Genomic DNA, 12,585 nt, shown 5'->3' on the forward strand with positions numbered 1-12,585 from the left:
GAATTTTGAAATCAAGGCGTTGCCAATGTAGGTCAGCGAGCACAGGGGTGATGTGAGCTAGGGCACGGGGCAGCTGAGTTTTGGATGAGCTCAAGTTTACGTAGGGTAGAATGTGGGAGGCCGGCCAGGAGCGCGTTGGAATAATATTACACATGAGGGGATGGGGAACAATTTGCTTTTGTGGCCTTACTAGAGTGTTTTGTGGCGATTGTTCCCTTGCCTCTGCTCTATGCTGGAGGGTACTGGAAGCTTATAATGGTTCTCAAAATCTTTACTCAAACTTCATGTATTTGAGTGAGGGGGAAAATAGTGGAACATTTCTGAATCTGACTCCTCACATACATTAGTTTAAGGCTACAAGTGTCAGCCGTGGCTCAGTGAGCTGCACTCTCGCCTCTGAGTCAGAAGGTTATGGGTTCAAGTCCCACTCCAGGGACTTGAGCAGAAAATCTCCGCTGACACTCCCAGAGCAGCGCTGAGGGAGTGCTATACTGTCGGAGGTGCCGTCTTTTCAGATGAGACGTTAAACCGAGGCCCCTTCTGCACTCAGGTGGACGTAAAAGATCCCGAGGCACTGCTCTGAAGAGCACGGGAGTTATCCCCGGTGTTCTGGGGCCAATATTTATCGCTCGTCCAACTTCAAAAAAAAAAATATCTGGTCATTATCACATTGCTGTTTGTGGGAGCTTGCTGTGCGCCGATCAGCTGTGTTTCCCACATTACAACAGTGACTACACTCTTAAAAAGTACCTCATTGGTAAAGGGCGTTGAGAAGGTGCGATACAACTGCGAGGCTTTCTTTTACTTGCCCTGCACCGCACGATTTTTAAACAGGATTGAGGGCTGGTGTTCTCTCAAAGTCACAATAATACTGTGGTGCTTCAACGCAGAGACCCAGGGCAGTGTCAGTGGTTCAGCAACACATCAGCATTCTATGTCAGAATTGCAACCACCCAGCCCCTGCCCCCCCCCCCCCCCAAAAACCTGACGTACTGATGTGGAAGATTCCTCGGCCTGCCTACGTATTGTGCAGAGCTGACAGTAAACGTATCCATCTGTGTGTAGCTCATCTGGCACAGTCTCCAAAACTATGTGACTGCTCTCAACTATGTGGCTGTTCTGTGCCTGCCCTCATCAATTGTGTGTCTGGGCTTTGCCAAGAGGAAGTGGATTTATCAAAGGGCATAATTTTCTGAAGCTGTGTTTGACTCACATTATGGGTATTATATATTACTTGGGAAAATTGAGTAAGGAAATCACTTTTCTCTTTCTGTGCTTGACTGGAATTTTTGTTGTTGAAGGGACGACCAATAGTAAGGCCCTCCCTTCCCTCTCAATTGTGCTGTGAATTCACTTTTGCAGCCCCATGACACAGGTCCAGCCCAGCTTAAGTATCATAGCAACAGGAGGAGGCCGTTCAGCCCACTTTGCCCATTTAATCTGATCATGGCTGGTCTATAAAGACTTGCATTAATATAGTGCCTTTCATGACCACCGGATGTCTCAAAGTGCTTTACAGCCAATGAAGTACTTTTGGACAGTAGTCACTGTTGTAATGTGGGAAACGCGGCGGCTAATTTGCGCACAGCAAGCTCCCACAAACAGCGATGTGATAATGACTCAGATAATCTGTATTTTAGTGATGTTGATTGAGGGGAAAAGCATCCGGGAATGCGCTGAACACCTAAAGCCTCTTTGCCGAGAGCAAGCTGAAGCCAAGTGCCTACAGCGGAAGGACCGCGCGGAAACCCAGCACCCCCCCCACCCTCCTGTTCCTTCAACCACCGTCTGCCCCACCTGTGACAGAGACTGTAGGTCCCGCATTGGACTCTTCAGTCACCTCCGAACATATTGGTGTGGAAGCAAGTCATCCTCGACTCCGAGGGACCGCCGATGATGATGATTGGTCAGGACCCCGGTGATAACTCCCCTGCTCTTCGAAATAGTGGGCATGGCCTCTTTTCCGTCCACCTGAGAGAGCAGACGGGGCCTCTGTTTGAAGTCTCATCCGAAAGACGGCACCTCTGACAGTGCGGCACTCCCTCAGCACTGCACTGGGAGTGTCAGCCTAGATTTATGTGCTCGAGTCTCTGGAGTGGGGCTGAACCCACAACCTTCTGACTCCGAGGCGAGAGTGCAGCCCACTGAGCCACAGCTGACATCACAATTCCATGCAGCTGCTTTAGCTCAATATCACGACACGCTTGCCGAACAAAAGTCTCCCAATCTCCGCCTTGAAAGCACCCGTTATCCCAGCATCCACAGCCTTTTGGGGGAGAGAATTCCAGGTTTCCATTACGTTTTGTGCGGGGGGGTGGAGCTGGTTTCTGATTTCCCTCCTAAATGGGCCCAGCTCAATTTTTAAGATTCTATTCCCTCATTCTTGATTCCCTCATTCTTGATTCCCTCAACCAGCGGAAATAGTTTCCCTACATCTACCCTGTCGTTGGGTGACCACACGTCCCTGTTATCCGGGGGACGATCCCCGGATGAGGGACTGTGACCCCGGGCAAAGTGTCCCCCCGGTTCAGGAAGCCCGTCCCCGAATACGTGCGGGGTTCGAATCAGGAGCCATGTGGCCTTCCCGGCTGTCCGGCGGACGGCCAATAAAAGTGGGCGGGGCTGCGCGGCGGCTTCCGATTGGTGGGAGGGATGTCAGTCTCCTGATTCCAACCGGTAGACGGGGTGGGCTCACTGAGGGACTTTGATTTATGCCGGGTTCGTGCTCTGTGGCCGCAGTTCAAGTTGCACTCCAGGGACTTGAGCACAAAATCTAGGCTGACACTCCAGTGCAGTGCTGAGGGAGTGCCGCACTGTCTGAGGTGCTGTCTTTCAGATAAGACGTTAAACCGAGGCCCCTTCTGCGCTCTCAGATGGACATAAAAGATCCCATGGCACTATTTTGAAGAAGAGCAGAGGGAGTTATCCCTAGGTCAATATTTATCCCTCCATCAACATAATGTAAAAGCTGGCTATTCTGCTCCTGATTGCCAGACACCAACCCTCGCTGGTGTGGGCATCGGGCAAACACATGATGAGGCGGAGATGTGATACCCACCCCCCATGGTTTACCTAGATTTTTGCATAGTAAGGGAATCGAGGAATTATGGGGATAGTGCAGGAAAGTGGAGTTGAGGTCGAAGATCAGCCATGATCTTGAATGGCAGAGCAGGCTCGAGGGGCCGAATGGCCGACTCCTCCTATTTCTTGTGTTACTGTTGACAATGCATGCTCCCTTATCAAGTCTCCCACAAATGACCAACTGTGGCCAGCATGAAATTAAGATAGGCTTGCATTTCTATAGCGCCTTTCAGAACCTCTGGACGTCCCAAAGCGCTTTATTGCGAGAGGATTTGAGTACAAGAGCAAGGATGTCTTGCTACAGTTATACAGGGCCTTGGTGAGACCACAGCTGGAGTATTGTGTGCAGTTTTGGTCTCTTACTGCTCCTATTTTCTATGTTTACAAACAATGAAGTCCGGGTTAAGGATTGCCCCCTCTTTTTTGTTTTCTGCTTTAACCCTCGTGCAGTTCTGCTGTAGCACTTGCCACAGATACAGTGGATGCTTTAGTGCCCCCCGCCCCCCCCCTCCAAAGTCATTAATCATCCACAACGAAATCTGGGCTCCATTGGTGGGCGGTTTCACCCTGAAGGCCATTCTCGCTGAGCCTGGTCCTGTCTTCAGCTGCTGTCTGTACACTGCCAACAGATCCCCCCAACTGCTGCAAATGGAGAGCTTGACAGCAACAAATTAAAAGACTTGCATTTGCATAGCGCCTTTCAGGACTTCCCAAAGCGCTTTACAGCCAATGAAGTACTTTTTGGAATGTAGTCACTTGTACTGTCCGAAAAGCGGCAGCCAATTTGCGCACAGCAAGCTCCCACAAACGGCAGTGTGATAATTCCCAGATGATCTATTTTTAGTGATGTTGGTTGAGGGATAAATATTGGCCGGGATACCAGGGAGTATCATCTCTGCCGTTCTTCGAAGTTGTGCCACGGGATCTTTTTACATCCACCTGAGCGAGCAGACAGGGCCTCGGTTTAACGCCTCACCCGAAAGACGGCACCTCCGACAGTGCAGTGCTCCCTCGGCACTGTACTGGGAGTGTCGGCCTGGATTTTTTTGTGCTCAAATCTCCGGAGTGGGATGTGAACCCACGACCTTCTGACTCCTCGGCGAGAGAGTGCTGCCCTCTGAGCTACGGCGAGGGTTAATTAAGACCGTTTAATTTTCCATGCACCTTGCAATCTGGTTGATTTGAGAGTTCGGCAACAGATGGCCTTGCCAGAGTGTCGAGGCGGATCGAGCTTGTCAGTTCACAAGCAGCCCCGTGGCGAGTCACCACAGGCCTGAGCTGTTGGATGGCTTGTAGTAACCGCGGAGATCTCGGCGCCCGCATCTGGTGGGGCTGCAGTGCGTTGGTGCAAAGTTGGGCGCTGTTTGAACAACGACAGCAACTTGTATTTATATATAGCTTTTAACGTCGTAAAACGTGCCAAGGCAGTTCAGTATTTCGAGATGAAAAATTAGGGCAGGTAACCAAAAGCTTGATCAGAGAAAGGTTTTAAGGAGCGTCTTGAAGGAGGAAGGAGGAAAGAGGTAAAGAGGCGGAGAGGTTTAGGGAGGGAGTTCCAGAGCTTGGTGCCCAGGCAACAGAAGGCACGGCCACCGATGGTTGAGCGATTATAATCAAGGATGCTCAAGAGGGCAGAATTTGAGAAGCGCAGACATCTCTGGAGGGGGGGGGTGGGCGGGAGCGGGAGGAAGGAAGGTGGAGAGAGAGAGAGAGAGAGACAAGGATGAGAATTTTGAACTCCAGGTGTTGCTTAACTGGGAGCCAATGTAGATCAGCGAGTAAAGTGTAGCTTGGTCTCCCTTTCTCCAGCCAACTCGGAGTCCCAGTTCGAGAAGCAGAAGGAAGGAATGCTTGTGCTCGCTCTCCCGAGATGAACACGGCTCTTTCCCTCCTAAGTTCACCCCAAGTGCATCGCGAGGCGCAACATTGCTTGGAACCGCAGAGTTTACAGCACATCATGCCTCTGCCACCTCGAATCATAGAATGGTTACAGCACAGCAGAAGGCCATTCGGCCCGTTGAGCCCGTGCCAGCTCTCAGCCAATCCCACTCCCCCGCCCTTTCCCCGTAGCACTGCTCCTTTATTTCCTTCAGGTCCTTTTTGAAAGCCACGATTGAGTCTGCCTCCACCACCCTCAGGCCGTGCATTCCAGATCCTAACCACTCGCTGCGTAAAAATGGTGTCCCTCATGTCGCCTTTGGTTCTTTCTGCCAATCACCTTAAATCTGTGACCTCTGGTTCTTGACCCTTCCACCAATGAGAACAGTTTCTTTCGATCTACTCTGTCCGGACCCCTCATGATTTTGAACACCTCGATCAAATCTCCTCTCAACCTTCTCTGCTCCCAAGGAGAACAACCCCAGCTTCTCCAGTCTATCCATGTAACCGAAGTTCCTCAGTTGTGGAGCAACTCAATGAATCGCACTACCCTGTGCTCTTTCCCTCCAACTTCCCCCCCCCCCCCCCCCCACCTCAGCCCTTATAGGATGAGATGCTCTCTGTCTCGACCAATCCTGTGGCAAATTGTCCAAAGCTCCAACAACCTTCCACATTTATTAAAAACATCTCCTACTCACTTCCTTTATTTAATTGGTGATCTTTTATTTCTCCCCTCGTTACCAACTAACTGACCAGTGGAAATAGCTTTCCGCTAGTTACCCTTCTCAAACCCTCCACAGGGAACCCTCCACATAGTGTGGTTATGTTACTGGACCATTAACCCAGAGACCTGGACGAATGATTTGGAGACGTGAGTTCAAATCCCACCACGGCAGCTGGGGAATTTAAATTCAATTAAATAAATCGGGAATAAAAAGCTAGTATCAGTCACTGTCGTTTTTTAAAAAAAAAAAACCCTTCTGATTCATGAAAGCCCTTCAGGGAAGGAAATCTACCACCCTCATCTGGTCTGGCCGATATGTGACTCCAGACTAAGGGTTGACTCTTAACTACCCTGGTGGCTACCTTCTCTAGCACAATGAGGGATGGGCAATGCATGGTATAGTAATAGTATTAGGCAGTCCCTCGTGTCGAGAATGACCTGCTTTCACACCAAAAAAGGATGAGTTCACAGTGTTTCAATGAGGGAGCTGACATTCCAGATCCCGAACTACGTATTGAAGGATGTCAAATGTTGGCCTTGCCAGTGACACTCCCATCCTGTGCACAAACCCTGGCATTGTCACAGTGAATCGATGCAGTACGCTTTCCATAGCTTTAATGTCCTTTTTATCAGGGTGCCCAAACTGCACACCGCAGCCCCAAACTGTGGTCTAACCATTGCCTTGTCCAAATCTGTCAAAAGAAAGACTTTCATTTGTATAGCGCCTTTCGCAACCTCAGCCAGTGAAGTGTAGTCACTGTCGTAATGTAGATCCCGTGGCACTGTTTGGAAGAAGAGCAGGGGAGTTCTCCCCGGTGTCCTGGGGCCAATATTTATCCCTCGACCAACATCCCTAAAGTCTGGTCATTATCACATTGCTGTTTGTGGGAGCTTGCTGAGCGCAAATTGGGCTGCTATGTTTCCCACATTACAACAGTTACTGCACTCCAAAAGCACTTCATTGGCTGTAAGGCGCTTTGGGACGCTCCTGAGGTTGTGAAAGGCGCTATATAAATGCAAGTTTAAGTGCGGAATGATCCTGTGTATCATGGGTTTGGATTTCAGGCTACAATCTTGTCTCTGAAATGTTGCTATTCATGATGTGTGGGGGATGCCCTTGATTGGGTTACAACCTTGCAGTGAAGTCCTTGCTGTTTTATCATATCTTCACTGAAGCTTTGGCATCTCACTGCAGGGCTGACCTTCCCTCAGAATGCCTGTATTCCTCTCTCCCTCTTTTTTTTTTATTTAATCGCTCTCGCTCGTTTAATCCCTCTTTTGCTCGCTCTGTTGTGGCCTGCTCCCGTTCCTGCCATTTGTTTTGCCCCATTCACTCCGTTTCCCCCCCTCTCGCTCTCTCTCCCTTTCTCTGGCAGATGAGCAGTCCGCCGAACAGCACCATGACCTTCACGAGCATCAACATGGTCTCTGCGGCGATGGAGGCTCCAGAGCCGGGCTTCAGCACGGCCGACCCCAGCGTCTCCTGGCTGCCCGACACCCCGAAGGCCATGGAACAGCCCATATTCCTGATGACCACTGCGGCGCAAGGCATCTCCGGTTTCTTTGTGTGGACGGCGCTCCTGATCACCTGCCACCAGGTAAGGGAGTCTCCGTTCCCATCCCACGTGGCATGTTCTGCTCGATTTTCCCCACTTCCTTCGTGGCAAAAGGATAACTTCAGGCAGTACTGTTTTTTTTTAAGAACATAAGAGATAGGAGCAGGGGTAGGCCATACAGTCCCTCGGGCCTGCTCTGCCATTCAATAAGATCATGGCGGGTCATCGACTCAGTGAGGCAGAGCTGGTTCACAGGCTGGCACAACTCGCTGGATTGAGTGTGACCTGTACCTTTTAATTATGCCATCCTACAAGGGAATCCGCTTGAGGGAATCCCAGGGATATGGGGATAGTGTGGGAAGGAGGAGTTGAGGTAGAAGATCAGCCATGATACTGAATGGTGGAACAGGCTTGAGAGGATGAATGGTTTACTCCTGCTCCTACTTGTTATGTCCTTATAAATAGGAGCAGGAGTAGGCCATTCAGCCCCTCGAGCCTGCTCTACCATTCAATAAGATCATGGCTGATCATTGACCTCAACTCCACTTTCCCACCCGATCGCCACATCCCTTGATTCCCCTAGAGTCTCAAATCTATCGATTTCAGCCTTGAATATATTCAGAGACTCTGGGGTAGAGAATTCCAAAGATTCACTGTTATGTCCATAATAAAGCAATGTAACTGAGTACTGTAGACGTGAGTAAGTGTGACCTTGGTTTCTTTATTCTAACTCCAGAGTGTTGGTACAGAATGGGAGGCCTGCTTATGGGAGTGCTCCCAAGGGATGTTGGGATCCCTTCGGACTCCAACAGATACGCCCTCTGGTGGCGGTAAAATGCTGGTTACATAGGGTTGCATCTATAACATTCACCACCCTCTGAGTGAAGAAATTCCTCCTCATCTCAGTCCTAAATGGCCGACCCCTTATCCTGAGACTGTGACCTCTGGTTCCAGACTCTCCAGCCAGGGGGAAACAACCTCTCAGCACCTACCCTGTCAATCCCCCTCAGAATCTTGTATGTTCCAATGAGATCGCCTCTCCTTCTAAACTCTGGAGAATTTAGGCCCAATCTACTCAATATTCTCATCATAGGACAACCCCCTGATCCCAGGAATCAATCTAGTTTCAAAGACCTTTATCCCTTCCACATATCTAACATTATATCTTCTTATAAAACATTTGTTTCTTTTAGGCCCTCAGGATGCCCCAAAGTCAATGAATTACTTTTCCAAGTGTAGTCATTGTACTGTAGGCAGACAGAGCAGTCAACTTGCGCCCAAGATGGTCCCTCAAATAACAATGATCTACTTAACTGGACAATTTGTTTTTGCCGATTGTTGTTTGAAGGACAACATTTTGGCCAGGACATCACGGGAAAATTCCCTTGCTCTTCGGATAGTGCCGCGAGATCTATTGCATCCACTGGAGGGGAGGGCAGATGGGGCCTCGATTTAACGTCCCATTTGAGAAATGGCCTCTGTCCATGCAGCGCTCTCTCAGCATGAATTATGCTCTGATGTTCTGGAGTGGGACTCTAACTCTCAATCTTCTGACCAGCAACTGGGCCAAGCCGACGTTTAAAACTTGGGGTTTTTCTACGGAGAGTCGCCCATGTCGGGGGACACTTCCTCGCCAGCCTGCTCCCAATGACGCCATGAATGAGGAGAGCGACATTTATATAGTGCCTTTAACCACATACATCACAGGAGCGATTATCAAACACAAATTTACACCAAGCTACATAAGGAGGTATTAGCACAGGTGACCAAGAGCTGGGTCAAAGGTAGGTTTTGAGAAGTGCCTTTAAAAGCAGGAGAGAGAAGTGCAGGTGGGGAAAGGTTTAGGTAGGGCGTTCCAGAGCTTGGGGCCCAGGCAGCTGAAGACACGGCCGCAAATGGTGGAGCGATTAAAATTGGGGATGCTTGAAGCCAGAATTAGAGGAGCGCAGCGATCTGAGGGTTCGAGAGCTGGAGGAGCTTGCAGAGATGGGGGAAAGAAAGACTTGCATTTCTATAGCGTCTTTTGTGATCATCGGACGTCCCAAAGCGCTTTACAGCCAATGAAGTACTTTTTTGGAGTGTAGTCACTGTTGTAATGTGGGAAACGCGGCAGACAATTTGTGCACAGCAAGCTCCCACAAACAGCAATATGGTGATGGCCAGATAATCTGTTTATGTTGCTTGAGGGATAAATATTGGCCCAGGACACCGGGGAGAACTCCCCTGTTCTTCAAAATAGCACCATCGATCGGGAAGAGCTGTGAACAAATAATGCTTCATCCTGGATAATAGTTTGTGGAGGTCAGCCAGGTGTCTGACTCATGTGGGAATGTCAACATGGCACTGGAGTCTCCAAACACAGCTACTGTGGAATGCTTGTGCTCACACTCCGCTCTCCCTAAATGCACACGGCCCTTTTTTTTGCCTAACTTCACCCCAAAGGCAGAATTGTACGTCCACGTGAGAGCAGACGGGGCCTCAGTTTAATGTCTCCGTCGAAAGATGGCACCTCTGACAGTGCAGCACTCCCTCAGCACGGCACTGGAGATGTCGGCCGAGATTTTGTGCTCCAGTCTCGAGTGGGACTCGAACCCACGACCTGTTGACACACGGGCAAGAGTGTTGCAGCTGATGCAATTCTCTTCACTCTTGCACCATAAACCCCTGTTTCGAAAACCCAAAGTGCTGTTGGCATTTTGAATGTGTTTCAATCTACGTGAACTTTGTGGGAATTCTGCTTTGGGAGATGAGGACGCTCCCCGCAAGTTACTTCAAGTCACTGATTGAAAGTGCATCTCTGGTGCTCAAGGCCTCCCCAGTCCCAGACCCTCACTGGCTGCCTGCTCCTTGCAGTGTGACTGAGCAGGGCAGGCTCCAGTGCTCGGGTTGTGTCAGCGTTGTGCAACGCTGTCACGTTGAAGATCATTCACTTGTTCCCCCTGCTCGGCGGTGTGAAACACAACATTTGGCAGTCGTATCAAACAGAGTATCTTGTTTGCTCTCGCAGTGGTGACTGGATGTAAATATAACCACCCTCTCCACACAATGTGCTGGCTTTGAATTCACAAATGCAACTCCAGGCTTGTACAGGTTGCCTGCCTGTCTGATTCATCGGTTCCACTGTGTGGCAGAGAAAGCGAGAGAGATGGGAAGGCGAGGAACTAAAGCAACCAATAAATGGAAGAGCTATCTGGGCGATTGAATAATTCAACCCCCCCTTATCTAGGGTTTTCCTGATAAAGTCTCTGGCTTCAGGTGGTGAGTGCAATGACTGACTCCCAGCAGTTTTCAAAGCCTCTACTGTGTAGGAGGCAGGGTACCCTTATCCCCCTCTCCCCCTCTACCCCCCCCCCCCCCCGAGATGTCTGCGCTCCTCTAATTCTGCCCTCTTGAGCATCCCTGATTTTATAATCGCTCCGCCATCGGTGGCCATGCCTTCAGCTGCCTGGGCCCCAAGTGCTGAAACTCTCCGCCTCTCTACCTCTCTTTCCTCCTTTAAGACACTCCTTAAAACCTACCTCTTTGACCAAGCCTCTGCCGTAAGGTCTCTTTTTACAAAAGCAAAATACTGCGGATGCTGGAAGCTGAAATAAAAACCGAATATGCGGCAGTTCTGACAAAGGGTCGCCGACCTGAAACGTTAACTCCGTTTCTCTCTCTCTCTCTCTCTCTCTCTCCACAAATGCTGCCCGACCCGCTGAGTGTTTCCAGCTCTTTCTAACGTCTCCTTACAAGGCGTGGTGCCAAATTTTATTTGATAGCGCTCCTGGGGAGCGCCTTGGGTCGTTAAAGGCACTATATAAATATAAGGTGTTATAGTTTTGATACCCAGCCCCTTGGGTATAGGTAGAACTACAGAGATTGCTTCCCCCTCTACCCCAACAATCTCCGCACCGTTGACGTCAGCTGCTCGAGCCCTGATACACCACCGACGTCGGCACCAGTAGCTGGCCGCACGGCAACCGTATTCACGCTCTCTCCAAGTGCAAGGTTAGTGACAGCACTATCTCTTGCAGGGACACGGGCGAAGTCAAACCCCAGCGAGACGAATGGACACCTTGAGAGTTGCCAACATGTTTTTTTTTAATTACAAAAAAACCAAAAAGGAAAACGCACATGGAAGGAGTTGGGTGTGAGGTCTTTTCAACCAGTGAAACTGCCAATAAAGCAGCCCTGTGGATAATTAAATCTCATTTTGTCGATGTAATGTTTAAATCCCCTTTTGTTTTAATCAAGCAAAGTCTGGCCTTGATTTGCCACGGCTGATGTTTTTCTCGAGCAGGGAGAGGGGATGGCGTATTACTGCCCATGCTCAGCAGACTCATCACCTTATACTTAATCGTTTCAGTGAGGCCGAGCTGGTTGGCAGGCTGGCAGAACTCGCTGGATTGAGAATGACCTGTACCTTAATTATGCCACCCTACAAAGGAATCCGATTAAGGGAATCTTGAGGATAGTGCAGGAAGGTGGAGTTAGATACATAGAAAATAGGTGCAGGAGTAGGCCATTCGGCCCTTCGAGCCTGCACTGCCATTCAATGAGTTCATGGCTGAACATGCAACTTCAGTACCCCATTCCTGCTTTCTCGCCATACCCCTTGATCCCCCTAGTAGTAAGTTGAGGTAGAAGATCAGCCGTGATCTCTCTGAATGGCGGAGCAGGCTCGAGGGGCCGAATGGTCTACTACTGCACCTATTTATAAGAGCATAACAGAAGAATTAGGAGCAGGGTAGGCCATTCGGCCCCTCGAGCCTGGTCCACCATTCAGTAAGATCATGGCTGATCTTCGACCTCAACTCCACTTTCCTGCACTATCCCCATATCCCTTGATTCCCTTACTATCCAAATATCTATCACACTCTGTCTTGAATATATTCAACGACTGAGCCTCCACAGCCCTCTAGGGAAGAGAATTCCAAAGATTTACCACCCTCAGTGAAGAAATTTCTCCTCATCTCAGTCCTAAATGGCCGACCCCTTATTCTGAGACTGTGACCCCTGGTTCTAGACTCCCCAGCCCGGGGGAAACATCCTCCCTGCATCTACCCTGTCGAGCTCTGTAAGAATTTTGCATGTTTCAATGAGATCACCTCTCATTCATCTAAACTCTGGAGAATATTGGCCTAGTCTACTCAATCTCTCCTCATAGAACAATCCCCCCCCCAATCCCAGGAATCCGTCTGGTGAACCTTTGTTGCACTCCCTCTATAGCAAGTATATCCTTCTTTGGGTAAGGAGACCAAAACTGTGTCCAGGTGTGGTCTCACCAGGGCCTGATATAATTGTAGTAAGACATCTTTACTCTTGTACTCAAATCCTCTTGTATTAAAGGCCAGCAGACCATTT

At 49.6% G+C, this 12,585-nt stretch overlaps 1 protein-coding gene across 4 annotated transcripts in view; it reads left to right on the forward strand.

Annotated features, from left to right (window-relative positions):
- The window catches only part of LOC139230511 (transmembrane protein 184B), a 70,991-nt gene that overhangs the window by 19,418 nt on the left and 38,988 nt on the right, over window positions 1-12,585 (forward strand). For 3 of the 4 annotated variants that reach the window (XM_070862337.1, XM_070862338.1, XM_070862339.1), the window contains exon 2: window positions 7,060-7,281. The exons of the other annotated variant lie outside the window; for it this stretch is intronic. In XM_070862337.1, coding sequence (XP_070718438.1) covers window positions 7,060-7,281 — 222 coding nt within the window. The remainder of the gene's footprint in view (window positions 1-7,059; window positions 7,282-12,585) is intronic. 4 annotated transcript variants of the gene reach the window in all.

This window comes from Pristiophorus japonicus, chromosome 19, assembly GCF_044704955.1.
Source record: "Pristiophorus japonicus isolate sPriJap1 chromosome 19, sPriJap1.hap1, whole genome shotgun sequence".
Classification (NCBI taxonomy): domain Eukaryota; kingdom Metazoa; phylum Chordata; class Chondrichthyes; family Pristiophoridae; genus Pristiophorus; species Pristiophorus japonicus.